Genomic DNA, 20,339 nt, shown 5'->3' with positions numbered 1-20,339 from the left:
CACTTTACCATTATTATTATTATTATTGTCACTGTAGCATGTAAAAAAGTGTAACAATATCAGTACCTAATATCCAAGCTTTGCTTCAAATGCTGATATTTAAAAGTACTGAAATGGTGAGGTGGGCGTAGTGGTGAAATGGTGAAAGCGTAGACTTGTATTCTGTGACAAATTCTTGAATCTATGAAGGATAGCTCCTCTCAAGTTCAACACTGTCAATCAGAAAAACATAAATGATAGCGATAGCTACATTTTCTAGTTGTTATTATTATTATTGTTGTTTTTGTCTTTGAATTACAAAACTGTCATGAAGCCATGATGTTACACACTCCGGTACAGTAAGTGGCGGCATGCACCTTTAACGTTTGTTTGTAGTCTACTAGAGAAGAAGAACAAGATCAAACCGGAAGTGCGTAACCACCTGACGACACCGCTGCCATTTTGACGACGGGAACACCGGAAAGCTGGGATACTGCCTGTTTGGTTTCAACGGTGTTAGTTACACTTAAAAATATACCACAATGGCTATGCAAGCAGCAAAACGCGCCAATGTAAGTCTGAGCGAGTCCGCTGTTCTTTGAGGAATGTAACTAGCTCATTGTATTAGCTTAGTTAAGCTTGAAGCTAGCGTTACCCAGTGTTAGCATGCGGCTAACATTAGCATGCTAACGAATTGAAAACAATCACATTAGTTATCTGTGTTAAAACTTGCTGCTTTCGTGCTTTTAACACGTCGGACGCTACTTATTTAGGTGACTTATGTGGGGCCATCTTTTTGATATTTAGGTTTGTGAATGTGACATTAACAAACTTAATAGCACTAGTGCCTCGAAATTGACAATGTGCTAGCTAGCTAGCTAAAATTTGGTTATTGGTGCTTCAACACACAACTTGCCGCTTATCTAATCGAGGGGGTGGAAAAAACAAATCATTATTGATATGGAATTAAAATGGACTCAATTAGCGTTAATGGTCATTTCATATAGTAACGAGACAACTAGCTTTTAAAGGTGCAGCCTTCGTCGAAGTGCAGTAGTCGTGACGTTTATATTGCATTATCATTTACTTTCCTATAGTTAAACATATCTCAAAAGATGTTTAAGTCATGTGTTTTCCTCGCTGTGTGTTGCAGATACGATTGCCTCCTGAGGTGAACAGAATCCTGTACGTCAGGAACCTTCCTTACAAGATCACAGCTGAGGAGATGTATGATATCTTCGGGAAATACGGACCGATCCGCCAGATCAGAACGTAAGTGTGTGTTGGCTTTAGCTCTCTGCAGGGTTAAGCACACCAAATGGGCCAAAGGAAGAACAGAAGGTCGATTTCATCATCATTATTGGAGCAACATTCTATTCTAGTGTAACATACAGAATAGGCCGATGCATTTTTTTGGAGTGTGGTCAGTTTTGATTGTGTTATTATAACATGTAATGTTACATAGTGACACATACAGCACCCATCAATTTTGGGGGCTTTTTCAGTGACTTTCCAAAGTTTAAATGGATGCAAAACTACTACTTGATTTCTTGGAGGTGCATGTTATCAGATCTCTCTGCTACTCACATTAGTGATTTAGGAAGGTTACTTTATTGGGACAGCAGGAAAACATCACCTGAAAGATGATGGCCAGATATTTTGAAATGTCGGTATTTCCCATATATGTTTATTTTTTTCACAGTATTATCCTTCCTCCATATAGCAGATTATATACGGCTTTGGTTCGATTGAAATATCTTTTTTTTGTGGGGACGCGACTTATTTTGTTCTTGTCGTCACTTCTTGTGTGTTTTGCTTTTTCTTCTCAGAGGGAACACACCTGAATCCAGAGGAACAGCTTATGTGGTTTATGAAGACATCTTTGATGCCAAGAACGCCTGCGACCATCTGTCAGGCTTCAATGTCTGCAACCGTTACTTGGTGGTCCTCTACTACAACGCAAACAGAGTATGTATGAGCATTACACGGTCTGTAGGTGTCGTCAGGTCAAAGAGCAATAGTGGGATATGCTTTTGTAAAGGTCAAACAGAAAAATAATTTAGGAATTAAAAAAAATAAATATATAGGTGTTTAAAAATACGAACATGTATCTTCATGCAACTATTCCAGATTTAATCAAGTTTTCCCTTTATTTATCAATTATTTTTGCAGGCTTTCCAGAAGATGGACACAAAGAAGAAAGAGGAACAGCTGAAGCTTCTAAAAGAGAAATACGGCATCAACACAGACCCTCCAAAGTAGCGTTCTGGAAAAACCTCATCCGCTCTGTACAAAGCCCATGTTCCTTGCTTTATGCGGATAGTCATTTTACTGATACCGTTGTTAAAATGATCTTTTTTACAATGATTGTGTTGAAATGAGCATTTCATTTTAAATTTTTTTTTTTTGTATTTCCATCATGGGATACGTGTGAACACGTATGTGACTTAACATCGGGGCATGGAGCTAGTGTTCTCAAAACGCTCTCTGCCTGCTTGATATTCCAAACTTTGGTTGGTTGACAGGCCAAACAAACGGATTTCGATGGTGTCTGGTCATAGTATTCATCCTCTTTTTGTTATTCTTCTCACACACCTACAATCTTTAAATGTATAGCTAACCGTGGCCAAACAGTGTGTGACATGAAATCGATTGACCAGTACTGACTATGTAAAGTATATGGTTTCTGTGAAATAAATGCTCCTATTCTAACAGCTGCTGCCTCCTCTCTTATTACACACTGTAGAGGTACTGTAGTGGTAGTGCTGTCCTCTCTGTGAACCCATTCAGACCAATAGACTGTATACATTTGCACAGCGGTTAAGGGGTCTCCTGTTCAGTTAGCCTGAAGCTCTGGTAGTGATGCAATCCCTCGGGTCTGCTGTATTTGTGTGAGGACATAAGCCTCCAAGTGAACCCTGTGACATCAGTGGTGTTGTGGGTAAACACTGCAGCCTCTGTCATCTCCACTGCGAAGACTTACTGGATTCCCACTTGTGTTACTGCCATTGTAAATCCACCTGAAATTATGTTTCCTTGGAAAAATATGAAAATGAATAAACACTTGTTGATGTAGGCATACAGCTATTTCACTAACGTTCTCAATAGGGACATCTGGTGGATGTACAGGGACATTATGTTAGAAATACACAAGCCGTGCATCAGCACAGCCTTTTCAACACCGGCTGTAAGTATTGGTAGGATGCTCATTATATAGCACTGAGAAATCAAAGAAGGAAACAGGATTGTTTGTCTCAACAGGGGAAGTATCTTTGCATGCCCTCTGTTAGTAGTCCTGAAGGTATAAACCAAGCTGTGGATATTGATCAACTATGTGTGGGCAGCGCTGTCAACCTGGTGTCCTCGGTGACACGAAGTCCTCATGCAGACATGCTAGCAGAATGACACACAGGATGCTTTTTATTGAGTAAGTTCATGTTTTCTTAAAATTCTACTTTGTCGCTTTCCACCACTGGGTGAGAGAATTTATCGGATGCCAATATGTTTAAGTGTGCCAACCTCCAGTCAAGGTCAGCGGTTCACAGCCCACACACATGCACCACAGGGGGGGGGGCTTCAGCAGCTGCCAGGGAAATGTGGAGTCGCTCCACTCATTTGAAAAAGGAGGAATTATGATGAAAGTTTATTCGTGGGTGTTTTTGTTAATGTGAGGGTCCTGTTACAGAGGATGCCGTATGCGTACAGATTGTAAAGCCACCCGAGGCTGATTTGTGATTTTGGGCTCTACAAAATAAATTGAGTTGAATTAAATTTATGTTTAGGAGTGAAATAAACATCCACAAATTATTGCAAGTACATCATACAAATAGTTTTAATAGATTTTTAGTAAATTATTGAATTCAAATCTTATGTTTCTATAAAGATTATATGAAAAGCAGTGAGCACGTGAGAAGAACGGTAGAGTTTAAAAATGGATAAACATTTGAAATGGATTGATGAAAATAATGGATAGAACTTGACAAAACCAACCGAAACAGGTCAAATTGAATTGTATGAAAAACTATTTGTATAAAAATCTTTTTGTAGTGTGATGTCAGGTGAACATGTGACGAGTGAACAGACCAGACCAGAGCCCATAGAGTTCCTTTTATTAGATTAAATCACAACACAGGGAGTAGTGCAGCCATGTCGTCAGGGACACAATACATGCTACAAAAGAATCCTTGTACACGTTTGCCTTTGCTTACATTTGGTATCTTGATAGCAGTAATAGTAGTAACAGTTGGGATTAGAAACATTGTCTGGCCAAAGATGTTCATGTAAAGAAGTTCAGATCACAAAGACTGCTGAGACATGACGGGGGACCGGTATGCTGGATCTTTATTGCAATACTGTACGTATGGTGACGTGTCACGTCTCATGTAGCTCTTGGAACACTGGTGGTGTGGGTGCAGGTTGGGGGGGGGGGTAAACGGGGTTATGTGGGCTCACAGGTTTCTTTCCACAATCGTTTTATAGGAGGCGCCGCGCTTCACTGAACTTCTCTACATTTGGAATGCACCAGTACGTGTACAATGCGTGAGAGAAGGGAGTAAAAAAGTACAAAAAGTTTGACTGATTGGTAAGAGAGAAATACTTGGGAGGGTCTCTGAAGGGGCGAATTGTCCAAACTACTAAACGCATGGCTTTACAGTACGGGCTGTCCTCTACGGGTCACTAATGAAAAACCATTCGCTGCTTCAGCACTCATTGACTTCCACTGAAAAAGACGCTCCTCCTCTCCTTTAACGCTCAGAAAAAAACCTCAGAATGAATCGTGTTGATATGCAACCTGCAGGCTGGCCGGAAAAGAAGTGGATGCGATGGTGACACTTTGGTTGTAACTAAGTTTGATAACAATGCTCTCCAACTATGGACGAACGCTTAGATCTTCTCTCTAGTCGAACTCCAGCTGAGTGGAGCTTCGTTCGTTCTCCAGCGAATCCTCATCTCACTTTGCTTCACAAATCTATCAATTTAGCTCTCGTCTTTCAATCTCTGGTACAGGTTCAAAATGGCGGATTCTTCTACATTCAACATCTGCTAATTAGTAATGAGATAGTGTTTAAATGCACGGGGGGGGGGGGGAGACAGGGTTTTAGTTCTTAGCAACATTTACCACAGCTAATGTACAAGGAAACATGCTCCCACAGTTAAAGCAGTCAAGAGAAGACGCCTCGACGGATCACAGGAAGGACATCCCATACCCGACACGTGTAGAAGGACCTCCTGCAGGTCGGCAGACATCTTTTCTCACGGATTCTCCCGAGTGTCAGCGCACTGCTTTCGATAAGGCTTTCTGCCTTCGGTTACAGGATGCAAAACGAGGAGATTGTTTTAAGGCAGAACCTAAAGGCATGCAAATGAACTACGTTTACATCGTTTCACTGGCAGCACAAGCATGTTCTGGAAGGAGACGTTGGACGAACGATCGTCCGTCTCTTCTAAGAGCTATAGCGTTGGAGGCGACGGATAGAGAGTCTTACTGGAGGCAGATACATCATCGTAGGAATTTGGTTCAGTTGATATTACTCGGTATTATGAAACACACACAGCTAGAGTAAGCAAACTCGGAACAATAAATAGAGTAGCGGCGAATTCAACGTAGCACATCACTGATGCGCAAGCTCCGGTAGAATGAGACTGTATGGAAAATACTTTGCACACTTCACATTTTGGCAGTTGATCTTTTAAATAATTTAAATATATATATATATTCATATTTATATTTCTATATATATTATCTGTGCGAGGTGTGTGTGTGTTTGTGTCCGCTGTGAGTGTTTGTGGCGTGCACCCGCACACTGCACTGTATGTTTGTGTAAATCGTTTTTTTTTATAGCAAATAACATTCTCATGCACACGAGTGTTTCAAACACAAGAAGCAGATCCATTGAAAGGTAGTCCAAGCATATATATATATATATATTATTTTTTTTTCAGTGGAAATAGCTGCAAACTGAATGGAACATGAAATTCTTTCTGTGCAGTCCATGGCGGCTGGCGGAGCGCTCTGATCGCCCCCGCCGGCCTATTTCTGGAGGTCGCACTGCAGCAGTAGTACGATGGACGGGTCGCTCTTGGCCGCCTCTTTGAACTCGTCCAGCGAGATCTGGTCGTCGTTGTTCTTGTCCATCTTGGAGAAGATCTTGTCCACCCTCTGCTCGGGCGTCAGGCCGTCCTCGTTCATCTTCATCATGATCACCGTGCCCACCATCTTGTAGATTGCCTGCAAAGGGGGGTCGGAGAAGATGACTTACGTTTCCATCACTTCTTTTCCTGACAGGTGACGCGAGGAATCAAGGGAAATGTGTCAGCACCTGATGTCGGCAGCACAGCTGGATCACAGCTGGATCGCCCGTCGGCCTGCTATCTATAGCGTCTTCTTGATGCTGTGATGTGCCGTCCACATAATAACAGGGCCGCACGCTAACCACAGCCTGAGATATTAGCTATTAGTATTTATTGATTTAAGTACAGATGAGTCCACTGGACTTTTCACTGCTCAGATTTTGAACATGAACCTTTTTTACTGTTTATTAGAAAAAAATCATGCCGATAGACGATCTAATGTGTGTAACTACAATATTATCCATGAGCTCCAAACATCCACTTCTGCCTTTTGTTGCTTGTTTCACATTACATTTGTGTCTCTGCCCTCTGCTGCAGAACCTTCAACTAAGTACAACAAAAAAAAATGTTAGCTCATGCTACCTAATCGTTCCAGTTCAAAATATATATCTGAGAACATTTGGATTGCTAGTCCTCCAATCCATCTAGCTCCCTTAAAGGGATCATTCTCTGCTGTGATACCTGGATGATCTCCAGCATCTCCACCCGCGTGATCTTGCCGTCTCCGTCCAGGTCGTACATGTTGAAGGCCCAGTTAAGCTTCTGCTCGAAGCTGCCCCGCGACGTGATGGACAATGCGCAGATGAACTCTCTGAAGTCGATGGTGCCGTCGCTGTTCTTGTCGAAGGTCCTGAAGGCGTGCTGGGCGAACTTGGATGCGTCGCCGTACGGGAAGAACTGGGACGGGAAAAAAGAAAGAAAACTAACATCACCCAAAAGGAACATCATTTTTCAGCAAGAGATTGGTGTCAAAATACACCACATTTGCCTTAACACCTCCAAAACATGCAGATAACTTCGGTAAAAACTATCAGGTCACTGCACAATTTTGCCAGATCATGAGGTAGTTTGTAATTAAAGGGCAGATTAACAGAAACAGATGGGGCCAATTGGAAAAATAACGGCAGAGAATAATTTGCATTTAAATCGATGGCCATTCATTACCTGCAGTAATTAAATCAACTTTGATTTCCTATTCTCATCTAGTGCTTTTAAGTTCTGCAAATGTTGTCGCCGATCTGTGTATTCACGTGTATGGTTGCATTATTCACACTGCTAGGTGGCTTAGAGAAGTCTTGCTGAATTGCATCATCATGTAGAGTTACCTTGGGAAACTTCTAAATCTACAGCCTGCAGCCTTTCCTGAGAGATGCGTATGAAATTGTAGTTCTAACAACATTTACATTGTATTGGTCCCTGAAGGGAAGTTGTCTTTTCTCTTAGGCGCCTTCACTGGAAGGTCAGGGTCACCGACACAGCAGCCAGACCCGGTGGAGCCACTCACTCAGAAACTCTCACAGTGGGTGCGTCCTGACACTTATACCGTGAATACGAGTCCTCCAGTTACCTCATCCCTCAACACTTCACTCTGCATCTGAAGTGTTATAGCTTCATATCTCTTACAAAGTGTATTAAATGTTCTCCGACGCACATGGGAGTCGTCTCGAGGCTAAATGAGCTTTCTGATTCAAAGGGGCCCGTGGGTCTCACTCTGGTACTATCAATTCCAATTGAATCCCTTTATTTTGGTGTAGTGCTATCAACAGGTCACAATTTAAATTTGTCCTTCACTTTTTACGTTTATTTATCTGCAAAACTATTGACATTCCCATCAGCCTCAGCTGGTGCTAATTAGCAAATGTTAGCATGCCAACATGCTAAACTACGGCGACGAACATGGTAAACATTATACCTGCTGAACTTCAGAGTTTTAGCGTATTGAGCATGTTAGCATGCTGACGTTAGCTTTTGGCTCGGGCTACGGGCTCTTAGGTACATTTTATTAACATTCAAGTCAACTTCACAAGATTTTGCAAAATATACCAAATTCTAAAAATACATTTTCCCTTTGATGTGATTGTCCGGACCAATAGCAGGATTTAACAGGACAGCTAAATCAAGCCAAGTTAACCAAGTGACAAAGGTCAGAGAGTTACAGTGAAGAAGGTAACGATACAACTTTGCCCTTTGCACATGTAAACGGTTGTTGTAAACGGTTGTTGCACTTTGGTGTGTTGATGCCAAAGTCTGCGGCCCCACAACTCTCCTGTATATCATTAAGTAAACGCTACGGATCAACTGTGATCTGAGAACTTAAAACCCCACTGAGTGCAAACCAATGTCATCACTGCATCCCTGCGCTACATGTGCACGAGATCAGAGGCTAATGCAGTGACCCTGTGGATGAGCACTGAGCCTCTGCTCACCCTGTGGGTGCTCACCAGAAGCCGAGTGACTCATTGGATATAACCTTCCACTTGACCTCTCTGGAAAAAACTCTAAGGGCTGATGGGTAATCTAAGCTCAGCGAGGCGGCTCTCAGCTTCCATTAAGGAAAATAGAACAAACTGGGAGACATATCCATTCTGTTATCGTTTGAGGGAATGTCTTATAGTTTACCTTGATGCAGTTTTGTTGCTGAGCTCACACAAACCACTCATGGTTTGATGTATGGGAACTATAAATTCAACAACTCTTACGTAAGCAAAGGAATCGCTGAAAAAAGAGAATCAGGTGCTCTTGAACTTTGTGTTACGTCTTAGGTTTTGTTTGCTCATATTCAGCGAACGCTGCGAGCATGAATTTATTAAGTCAAGGTGAATCAGCTCAGAGGACATTAAGTACTTTCAGCATTTAATATTTCATCTGCCAGCAAATGTCATCAGATCCTGCTTTTACAATGAGTAAAACGTGATTTAAACTAGAAAGGTGCTCTCAGTAGAGTGCAACGACCACAGCTGTATTGTGTGATTGAATGAATACAACCATCATCTGGCTAACCCACCCACCCCCCCTTCTAGACAACAACAGGCTGTAAGGCGTAAAACAGGTCTTACAATCTTGCCAGAAGAAAACCAAACTCGCTAAGCTGTCTGCCCGTGTAGCAGTGTCTGAGAGGTGGCGATTTATTCACTGCTACATCCGTTAGCTGTTAGCCAAACGCATAGTCCAAAACACTAAAAGTGAGGAAACTGTTCCCGCCCCTCTTTGTCTTTGGTTGCAGAGTAGCGGCTGTGGGTCGCCGATGCACACGGCTGTGTTATCACCAGCAGCAACTAGAGTAGTGAGTGTGGAGTCAGCAGGCAGTAAATGGCAGTATAACACAGGCAATAAAAGGTGTTTTGAGAAAGTGAGAGTCACCGCAACAATGAGAGCTCCTTGAACACGCAGCCATAACTGACCACTCATAATATGATGCAGTTTGCTGCAGCGGAAGGCGAGGTTAGCCGTGGACAGACACAGAGGTGCACACTCACAAACGACTGCGCAACCGTTCAAATAATCCTCCTGGCAGTGATAAAAAAGTAATTTTTGAGCCACACAGTTGCTTATTGATTTCACACCCAGTAGTTCTGAAGCAACATTTATTTGAAGTCATGCTTGCCACCTGGAGAATATAAAGCATGTCCAGTATTCCCTTTCTTTAAGTTCTGTTTTGGTCTCCACCAACATCTGAGGGAAATAGCTGTCTCTTTAGCTGCTAAATGCTCAACTATGTTCACCAGCTAGTTGCTGGTGAACATAGTTGAGCTGTTGGCTGTTAGGTTCTGGACAGGTAGCATTCAGTGAGTTTTTAGAGATTTTTTGGTGCCAGTTGCATCTGGAAACGATGAGAGCTTCAAGAGCGAATCAAAACAGTACATTTGGTGGTTGTACAACCAAAACAGAATTAACTTTCCTGAAAGCTGAGGCGAACTGCAGAGTTAGTTGATTGTTATCAGTGGTTTCATCACTAAGAGCAACCCCTTTTCCAATAATCAATTTTATCCATAATTAATAGTTTGATTATGGCAGCTTTAAACTCCTCTGCTGCAGTTTCATGCAGCGAGCAATTGGAGGCACATGTACGTTTGTTTCAGGCGGTACGAGACTGAGTCCTTGTGCGCGGCAGACAGTGTCGTCATACGGGCAAAGAGAGAGGTGAGGACGCAACCTCAGCCTCTCGTTAGAGCAACCGCCCCAGCACGCATAAACTGTCTGGTGTCACGATGCGGGGGAGGTCGAGGCCATGAATCCTGATGTTAGGATGAGGAGAGAGTGCAGTGGATGGAAGACAAAAAGAGAGAGGAGGGAGAGGAAGAAACAGAGAGAAAGAGGAGGAGGATGAATAAGACAGGGTTAGATCGTGAGAGTCGGTTCGTGTTGCAAAACTGCCTGTCTGCAATGAGGTCCCACCCATGTGAATTCTGCTGCAGTAGAAAAGTAATCAGTCTGCAGTGAGGAGTTAACAGACAGAAGAGAATGTGTGTGTGTGTGGGGGGGGGACTTAGAGAGAGAGGAAACGAATAAGGAGATGAGGAGAGAAAACAAGACAGAAAAGAGATGGAGGAGACTAAAATGAGTGTGACAGAGAGAGTGTTAGAGGGAGTGTGGCAGCGATTGAGCTCCATCCCTATCTGGCCTTCTGCTCCGGAGAAACCGGGGGGGGGGAGGGGGGGAGAGAAAGACACTGCGGCTCCTCCTCAATCTGGCAAGTTATGAAACACTTTGTTCCGTAAAAAAAACGGAGAGAAGAAAGAAAGAAAAGTGGGACAGGGTGACGAGACGGTGAAAATCCTCCATCTTTCTTCAGTTCATCTCGTCTGTCGTTGTTGGACGTCAGAGAACTAGACTGTCGAGGACGAAACCGTCACTAGGTGTGACAATTACCATCACGACAGAAAAATAACCAGTCTGGACTTGAAGCCTTGACAGCTACGGATATTAGGCTGTTAACATTTCCATTAAGTCTCATTTCTTTCCTGATTTGGCTCCCGTTTGCCGTTACGGGTGTTTGACATGGTCATCAGAGGACAGGCTGAATGCCAGCTTCTGTCCACCCGGTGCAGAGCGAGGCGGATGGGCACAGCTCGCTTAATAAGGCTAATGTCAGTGTTTGTGTGGGTCGATGAGTGTGTGGCGAAGCCTGTTCTATCAAACCCACCCCAACCTCCACACACACACACACACACACACACACACACACACACACACACACACATGACCCAAAACATGCTGCCATTAAATGGGCCATTAAAGCCTTCATAATCGGACTGCAAGCTGGCTCTGGTGCTGATCCAAAAAGCGAGAGAGGGAAAGCCAGAGAGAGAGAGAGAGAGGAGGGGTAGAAGCAAGGGAAGAAAGGAGAAGAGAGGATAGAAAAAGTGGAACGGGGAGGAAAGAGAAGTGAGAGAAGTAGCGCGGAATAGAAAGTCACACTTAGACGAATGCCTTTCACACTAACAGAGCAGTGACTGGCTGCAAGATCATAGAGCTGATGAATAATAAGGCTCACTGCGAAACGGCACAGAGCAGTGATTCAACAGCAATCAGGCTCATCCGGAACAGAGTGACTGATGACTTGTGTGTGTTCGGTTTGAAAATAACTTCAGAGTTAGGCAACAGCAATGTTGGATCCAGATCAGTGCTCAGCGGCCCTGCCCGCTCCGCCAGCTCTTCGGATAACAGTTAAGCTGGACGGACATCTTGTTGCTTGAAAGCTTCCAGTGATGAGCTCGCAAGGGTCAGGATTTAAATGCCATGAAGATTTGTTTGCTACATGCACAGTCTGTTGCAGTCTGGGGAGCTGCAGATTGCATGTAACTGGATTACAGTTATGTGAGTAGTAGAAAAATAGTTTTATAATGGTAAATATAAAGCCTTTATAAGTGTAACTGATCTGAGGAAGCCTGCAGTAAGATGTTTTGGGATCTTTCCGGCTCTGCAGCTTCCTGATAGCTGTAGTTTACCCCCCCCCCCCCCATCCACTGAGACACCCTGCTGCCATCAAGCAATATGAATCACATGTATGTACTCTCTGGACCATTACATTTACTTTCACTCTCATTTCATCTGTTGATTAATTCATTTAGTGTTTTATTTAGTCCCAAAAAGCCAGTAAGAGGAACTTTTCTTCAAGGTCAACAATACACTGACATTCTCACCTCCAAAAAGAGAAAGAAACAAGCTGGTCATAGTTGTTTGTTCATAACTCATTATAGCTAATATTACATTATGAAATTATCTTTTTCAGTATACTGGTATATTTGTAGTAAGGTCAGTTTTTAAAATACAGGTCCCAGAGTCCATTCGAATAATGACGTGTACTTACCACAGTTGGATTGTTATTTGCTGATTATACAATAAAGAAAACTTACTTATTTACATTATTTTCCATGTCTGACAATAGATCCCCCTAAATGCACTGTTCCTTTAAGGACTGTATAATAACTTTTTGACCCATTGATTCTATCTTGACCAAAAGCTTAATGAGGACCCAGAACCTTCTATCTTGTATATCCCTGCTGTAATTAATCACACCTGACAAAGCCATTAGACAGCTGCAGACATGCCAAGACAGACCTCCCCCTGTCCACCCTGTCTCCCAGAAGAGGATCATTCATGCACTCGCTGTCCCATAATGCCCTGCCCTGGGCCGCTGCTGTGGCGATGCCGTGCTCTGTTGCGCGTACCTCTATTTTCCACTGATAGTGTCTGACTCTCATTCTCTCCATATCTTTCTGCTGCTTCCGCAGTCCAGAGTCGCGTGCTACAACATGACACGCACTCACTCACACGCACACTCCTTTGGGAGCCTCAGAGCTCATCTGTGCTCAGGTCCTGCCTCCCCGAGCAATATGGATCATTTCTGCTCCGTGGATAAACGTTATCATTACCTGCAGAAAAATGAATCCCTCACTGTAGGCTCAGTGGCCAACGAACACTCAAGTGGCACATAGAATAAAATAGAGCACCACAGATCTGAGCTGTGCAGCTAATAAGAATTTATGGACTAAAGCCTATTAATATTCCCACTCATGAAGCCATCAAGGTCACCTCTCCTCGCTAAAGGGTCCGACAGGACGCTCTGCACCGCCTCTTATGTTTTCAATAATGTGTAGCAGGTTTGCCACTGGCTATTCATCTCCCCAGCATGCGAGCACAGGTTCTAGAGGTCAGCCTGGGACTGTAATTTGTCCTTCGACGCACCTGAGGTCTGTATTTTTCCCGTTAGCGGTACACTCCGAAAACAAAGAAGCGTTTGGCTTCGACTTGTTTCTTAAGGTTTCCGTCATTCCCCCGCCGCACCGGAGGGCTGTGTAAATAACGCCTTATGCTTCATGCACGCCTTTGCTAACATTGTCACATACAGTCAAGCCTGTTTGGAGGGAACACACCAGCAGGACCTCGGCATGACAGCACTGGCTGTCTCTGCATATGGCTGCTTACACTGCTTCATCAAAGCATCGCTTGCATGCTACTTCACTGAGCAGAATGTTTGAGAGAGAATACATGCATAATACATGGCCGGGGTATTTACACTGTGTGTGTGTGTGTGTGTGTGTGTGTGTGTGTGTGTGTGTGTGTGTGTGTGTGTGTGTGTGTGTGTGAGAGAGAGACGGAGTCTGCCTGTGCTGTTACATAAACCCTTTGCGACATGGCAGGCAGCAACAGAAACGTAGCCAGCGCACTGCTGTAGCTGCTACTGCGTCCAAGCCTCCAGGGGCTGCTTGGATAGAAAACACACGCACGCACAATGCCCTCTGCTCTGTGAAATGCATTTTTAATCATCCACTCGCTATTTTTCAGATGGACGCCTGCTGTGATATCTGTGTCACCAAAGGTAAACAATTCAGCAGGGATATATGACCTGAGAACAACCGTTAAAATGAGCGCTTCACTCGGCTCTAATCTCATTCAAGTTCAAATCTTCACGATCCAAACCTGATGTTTCATACTATTTACGGTTTGCACTTCTTCTGCAGCAGCCATTCATCATCTAACCACCTCACTCTGCCTCCCCACGCTGGAGTCAAGTTGCCTTCACATATACATGGGATTCATACGGAACGCTGCATGTATCCAGCGTTACAATTATAACAGCCTACAGCCGCATCAGGGCTTAAGTTACTGCTAATGCTAAGCCAACATTTCCTACTTGCAGCTGCACCACATTAAAAACAGTAAACTGGCAAAACACAAGATTATTTCTTATGAAGAGCTGCGCTTGGCAAGCTGCAAACATCCATCTTCTTAGCAAGGTAACCAACTGTTGATTAGCTTACTTTGGTAACCAAAGTCACTGCTTTCTGCTAATGGCTGAGTGGGCCTATCCAATTGAAAAACCCCGGAAAACATTGCTGCTGTGTGCAGCATGACATCACAATGAGTGTTCACTCATTACTTCAATGTGGTCAGCCCTAATGCTATAACTTATAGCCACACCAGATAAATAGCCTGAATTAGCTACCTAATTGTAGCAGTTCAATACCAGGTGAAACCAGACACAAATAGTGTATATCCTACTAAGTGAGCAGAATCGGTTGTATCAGTGTTTGTGTTGGATTTAGTTTAAACTGCCAGCGATGCCAGTCACAGTGTAGCATCAGCCAACTGTCCAGCTCTGCTCCATAGACTCATAAAAAGGTTTCAGATGTTCTTCATGTTCAGGCTGGTTATGTGGGTTTGGAGCTCGTCATGGTAAACGTTGTGTAACAGTGATACTCGTTACCTGGAGACGTTGGAAGGAGATATACGTTTGTACGTTTCTACATAAAAATCTGTGCATTAGCAAAGTATGTTAGCACATTATTAACTAGTATTAGCACGTCTTTGCTGAATGTATACTCTGACAGCTCGAGTGGGGAGCGGGGCTTAGCCAAGGGCCAATTAAAAGTCGGAGGCTGACGTTAACCTCTTTTTTCCCCACTCGGCTGCTTGTAATTATGGTTTCAACAATGTGACGTGAATAATCACACAATCAAAGATGCTACAATGAGACGAACATGGCGGGCATCTGTGTCTGTCTACCGCTCTGTAATCAGACTGCGTTAATACACGTGTGATCTTTGTTTAGGATTGCTTTTGGTCTTGAGGGATGAGTCTTTGATTCACTGAGACAATAGGCTTTCAAGAAGAGGGGCCACGCCCGCTTGATTGAAACATAACCCCCGAATAATAAGTGTAGCATGCACTGGTCGTGTGTGTGTGTGTGTGTTGGAGGCGGGGAGGGGGGGCAGATGTTGAGGGGTGGGAATCCTCTTGTTTGACACCACATGTAAACCATAGAGTGGATTGACCAAAAATATATTAAACCAGCTTTGAATGGCTGACTACAGATCCCCGCTGTCTGTCATGAATAATTGTGTGCGGCTGATTCCTGGAGAGCACAAAATCAGTCAGCTTGTGATTTAAGGGGAATTTGGAGCAGACCTGTCCCTGACCCCTGGTTTATCTGTGGTTACAAAACACCCATCTGGCAGCACTAACTCTGCACGAGGAGTGTGAATGACAGCACAACGGCAGATGGCACTGTTGAGTGTGGAGACGTATTTCCTGCCTCAGGGGACGGTGAGGAGAACAGTTATTGGCATTGAAAGAATGATTAGAGGAGAGACAGAGCGGGAAGGCTGCAGCGAGAGGTAAATACATCAGACTACTTACAAAGCAATATTCATCATCAATAACCCAGCTCAGTAACTATCTATTCTGGTGTTAAAACAGTGTTAAAAACCTCTCAGCATAAAAATGTCACGTCTGGCGCATTCCACCAGTGCCATTTTTCTGCCTGATCGAAATCAGATGCAGAGAAGCAGCCAAGCAGAGCGTGACTCACTGCTGGCTGCCAGGTTTGGCAGGTAGATCTGAGGGCTACCCTCTGCTCCTTGTGATGCAACTCAAAGAGAGCCAGAATAACAGAAGGGAGAAAAAGGGAGGACTCGCTCGCTTTATCTTCACTGGCCAGTGGTGTGTCCAGAATGACTGGTCTCTAAAGCGCTTGGCAAGATAAATCCACAGCAGCTTGTGCAGTTTGAAGCCACCTTTTAAAAAAGCTCATGGCCGGCCCTGCGAGCTTCTCCCGCTCAGAGAACACTGCACGATGGAACACGACACACAACCTCTTTTCCATTTGTTCTTTAGATGGCTACATTATGGGTCGTTATTTGCATTGTGCCTTTGTTCTACATGACTCATCGAACCTCCTTGGCTTCTCCTCCTCAAGCATACGTTCATCATTCATGTCTGACTTTCCTGCACGTGTGCAATGTGTATGAAAAGACCTCAAATGCCTGAATCTGCATACAAACATTCATGTGCTTGTGCTGCCTTGTGCTGTCATTCCCATCTGACTGAAGGCCTTTACACACCGGGAGGCGGGATTAATAAATTACACACAAATGGGGAATACTCACCTGCGAATATTTCGTATCAAAACTATTCATAGCGGCGGTGATACCCAGAGCGTCTGTCAGTCAATCTGAGTTGTTACAACAGTCACAAATACAGCTGTACAGTTTGAAGTTGTTTTCTTTAAATATTAATTCTGAAATATTCATTTTCATCAAATTATAAAAACATCAATGGTTCCAATGCTGATGGAGTATATAACACTAACAACTGCTTCTGCTTTTTGTTTTTGTCACTGTGGTTTTGTTCAGATTAGCCTTCATAATCAAACGTTTTCATTGACTGTATATGGAAAAACAAGCTGTCTGTAGAACTTCATTTGGGAATATGGCAGCCATATTTATCTGACCCACTGCACCCATGGGTAATGGAACTCAGATGTAGCTGATTGTCTTCCATGGATTTACACATCTTTACTAATGTGTTTATCTATCAAACCACTTAGATGCAGTTGTGGCACCATCGGAACAAGGGCTGTAATGTTGCTAGTATCATTTTGGTGCAAAACAAGCCTCTGGCTCTCATGGCCCTAATGGTTTTGCTTTCTATCTGTCCTGTTTTGCCATCCTTCAGTTCTGAGAATAGTTTCAATCTGTCAGACACTTAAGTTGTGTTAAGTTATGCAGGTCGGACAGCAAGAAAATAAATAAGCCCATTTCCCAAAATGTCAAACTTTATCTTAACTACCAATGTGGTGGGATCATACTTTTGATCAAAAATACAGCAGAATACTAGATATCGAGGAAGACGCAGAGACAAGGAGTTAACAAAGCAGTCGAAAGCTGACAGCAACAAATGAGAACGATTACAAATGGCAAGACATAGAGAGACAAACCACGAGAGCAAAAGTGAGACGCAAGATAAGAACAGGAGGGAAAGAAAGGGAAGCCAGGCTCCTAACCTAATCATGTTCTACTCCAAAGCACTACAGGCTGGGAGGAGGACGGCACTCCATTCATTACCTAGGCCCATTCTATTTACAGACTACTTTGACAAATGCAAGACTACCTGACTTGACCTCGAGTGCATATTTGAATACACAACATCTTGGCATCATTGTTTTAATCAGCATTTATTTTTGTCATAATCTTTTCTTTCATACATAATAGAAATGTAACTTGCTTCCTATAAGGAATCTCCTTGCTTGTCTCCCTCCACACGAGGGTCAGAGGTCAGGCTGATGCTGATTCAGCGTCTCTCTCATGGGTGGGTGCTTGCTGACCCGGTGGCTTGAACCCTTGTTAACCAGTTGAAGGTCATTCTCCCCACCACCCCACTGGATTTAAACCTACACCGTGAGACTAATAGCTGTGTGACCCGATGCCCTCACCATTCAGCCATGATAAGTCATTTATTCCCACACAGGATGTGCTAACGGTTACACACAGCTCAATCAGGATATGATTTCCCCCCAGAACACGCAGCATTATCTTACTTTGTGCATCTAAAGGCACTCCCTAACTTCCCTTTTCCTCTTCCAACACTGCAGCAGCAGCAGTGAGACTCGCTGGAAGTTGCTGAATAATTCAATTGCAACTTCAAGGTCCGAAGTGAGACACTGCAAAGAGGCCAAACAGCGGCTGATAGGTCAAAAGCAATTCATTATCATAAATCCATCCATCCATTAGTCTCCCTTCAGTCTGTCTCTACGCATCCATCGTTCTTTCTTCCTTTCTGCCTCTCTCAGTGTATGTATGTGTCTGTTTTCTCCGTTACGGCTCATTTCGGATGCAACTCTCATCTCTGCAAACACTGACACAGACACTCTCAGCAATTAACACCAATTTTCTGTTCAGAAACCACTGTTTGTCTTTGTGAAAATTACAGTCTGCTTATTCAGTGTTAGATTCCCCTCCCTCTGTGCTTTCTAAACATTGTAAACTAGTCACTGTCATAATGAGTCATTTAGTCCGGAGTTTATCATTATCATTTGACTCAAATCTTCGTAGCAAAAAGTTGGGAATGTTTCTATATTGGAGCACAGCCCAGCTCATGAAAAGAAGTCTTTTCAAGTGAACACAAAGTGTTTTGTGTCTCTAAAACTGCATCAACAGAATTTCTTGCCTTTCTGGAGACACTGTGTGAAGCGCTCCGCTCTCTGTTCCTCTGCCTGTGTTGTGACAGCCATGGAGAGCTTCTGAGATGACAAAAGCTATTCTTAGTGTATGGCAGCCACCAGCCCACTTGGGCAGAGAGGAAGGGATGTGGGAGAGGTAAAGAGAGAGAGAGAGAGATGGGAGGGAAGAAGCGAGAGGTGGGAGAGGAGGTTGGAAAGAGAAAGACATATACACTGAAGCAGAGGGGGGAAATCCATACAGCAGAGTATCCTGATATTTACTGACGCCAGGTATCGATCTTTTATTTGATATAAAAAATATATAACTTTTAATATTTCAAATATAAATTGGTGAAACAATTGCTTATTCAGTCCACTAGATGGTGCGCTGTTGTTTTCTGTTGCAGTGATGGGTAAAGTCAGCGGGATTGGCAGGAAGTCGGTCAAAACAAAGAGTGTTGGTTGGTCGGTCTGAGATAAGCCTATAGTAAAGAATAGACAAACTGCAGCATATATAGTTATGAATTGCATTACATCGCAATATATGTTATCGCAACACTATCGCAAAATGTTTAAAATGGCAGTAATACTTTACTGTGACTTAAGTATTGTGATAATATCGTATTGTGGGGCCTCTGGTGATTCTCCACATTATTACCACTGTCCAGTGTGATGGGACACCACTTTATTTTTATGATCAGTTTCAGCTTTTAATCAAGTTGTTGGAATTAAAGAAGCACAAATATCTAACAGATGCCCTTACTCACACTGTAATGTTGTTCACTGATTCAGTATAATTGTATTGTATCTATCATAAGAGCCGTTTCAGGCCATAGTTGTATTTGCTACATTGTTTATGTTTACTGTAATATCTTATATCAAATTAAAACAACATTAAGTAAGTAATAGAGATGCCTGCCATGCCTGTGATCTGAATCTTGAAATAAAGCCCTGTTTCTGCCTTTTCCCTGCCTAAGTAGCCTTGGTATTTGGAACCAAGTGCTGTTTCATAAAATTTTGTTGACAGATTAGTAATTCCAAGCACACTGTATTTCAAAATCTACAAAACTAGTTAAAGGTGGAGTCTTTTTGTCAAATTGAGCGAATATCTCCTCACCGTCTGCCAACTGTCCGCTCTGTGTACAAATCCAGTGTTCATGAACAGCCCTGGTTCTAATGGAAACAAACAAAGTGGCTCGGACTGATCCACACAATCAGGTGGTGACCTCCGGGTCTAGAAATGTAAGCCATTGTGGAAGTGCCTTAAACTTGCCTTCTCTCTACTGACCAGCAGGGGGCGACTCCTCTGGTTGTATAGAAGTCTATGAGAATATGACTCTACTTCTCTCTTGATTTATTACCTCAGTAAACATTGTAAACATGAGTTTATGGTCTCAATCTCTAGTTTCAAGTACAGCATGATGTTCATTTAGTAAATGATGGTCCATTTAGAGTCAAATAGACCATAAAGCAGGGGATGCTTTAGGGCGGGGCTTACTGTGATTGAGCGGTCTGGGAGAATTTTTTTTGTCTTACAACTTAACCCTTAACAGTGTTTTTTGACTTCATAAAAGCTAATTGTAACATTTTGGTTGCCTACAAATGTCTTATTCAGTGTTCAGTTGCACTACACTATCTGTGTTATCACAAAAAGGATTTTCAAATAAATTAAAACAACGTCGATCCAATGCTGCCTCTCTGTCTTCTCCTTCAGTCTGTTGTCTCCCGTGATCAGGCGACATATGTTTCCTCACAGAAACAGGCGATTGGCCCGATGATGTCAGTG

At 43.2% G+C, this 20,339-nt stretch overlaps 2 protein-coding genes across 2 annotated transcripts in view; one reads left to right on the top strand and one right to left on the bottom strand.

Annotated features, from left to right (window-relative positions):
• Window positions 1–423: 423 nt before the first annotated feature.
• sf3b6 (splicing factor 3b, subunit 6) lies at window positions 424–2,693 on the top strand. Its single transcript, XM_031872772.1, has 4 exons — window positions 424–551; window positions 1,133–1,251; window positions 1,809–1,947; window positions 2,152–2,693. Exons 1-4 carry the CDS (start codon window positions 522–524, stop codon window positions 2,239–2,241), a joined length of 378 nt encoding a protein of 125 aa, XP_031728632.1. The 5' UTR covers window positions 424–521; the 3' UTR covers window positions 2,242–2,693.
• Window positions 2,694–5,747: 3,054 nt separating this feature from the next.
• Window positions 5,748–20,339, bottom strand: part of vsnl1a (visinin-like 1a) — a 27,031-nt gene continuing 12,439 nt past the window's right edge. The window contains exons 3-4 of the mRNA XM_031872771.1: window positions 6,793–7,008; window positions 5,748–6,208 (exon numbers count right to left, since the gene is read on the bottom strand). Coding sequence (XP_031728631.1) covers window positions 6,011–6,208; window positions 6,793–7,008 — 414 coding nt within the window. The 3' untranslated portion in view covers window positions 5,748–6,010. The remainder of the gene's footprint in view (window positions 6,209–6,792; window positions 7,009–20,339) is intronic.

The sequence above is a fragment of the Anarrhichthys ocellatus genome, unplaced genomic scaffold (genome assembly GCF_004355925.1).
Source record: "Anarrhichthys ocellatus isolate YVR2014 unplaced genomic scaffold, GSC_Weel_1.0 scaffold66, whole genome shotgun sequence".
Lineage (NCBI taxonomy): Eukaryota > Metazoa > Chordata > Actinopteri > Perciformes > Anarhichadidae > Anarrhichthys > Anarrhichthys ocellatus.
The sequence above is the reverse complement of the archived record's forward strand: the minus strand, read 5'-3'. Positions and strand labels throughout refer to the sequence as shown.

Excerpts from the sequence above, each read along its gene's own strand:
- sf3b6 (XM_031872772.1), top strand. The coding sequence starts at position 522 with ATGGCTATGCAAGCAGCAAAACGCGCCAAT. Across the intron at positions 552-1,132 it reads AAGCAGCAAAACGCGCCAAT|ATACGATTGCCTCCTGAGGT; the intron begins GTAAGTCTGAGC and ends TGTGTGTTGCAG. Across the intron at positions 1,252-1,808 it reads CCGATCCGCCAGATCAGAAC|AGGGAACACACCTGAATCCA; the intron begins GTAAGTGTGTGT and ends TTTTCTTCTCAG.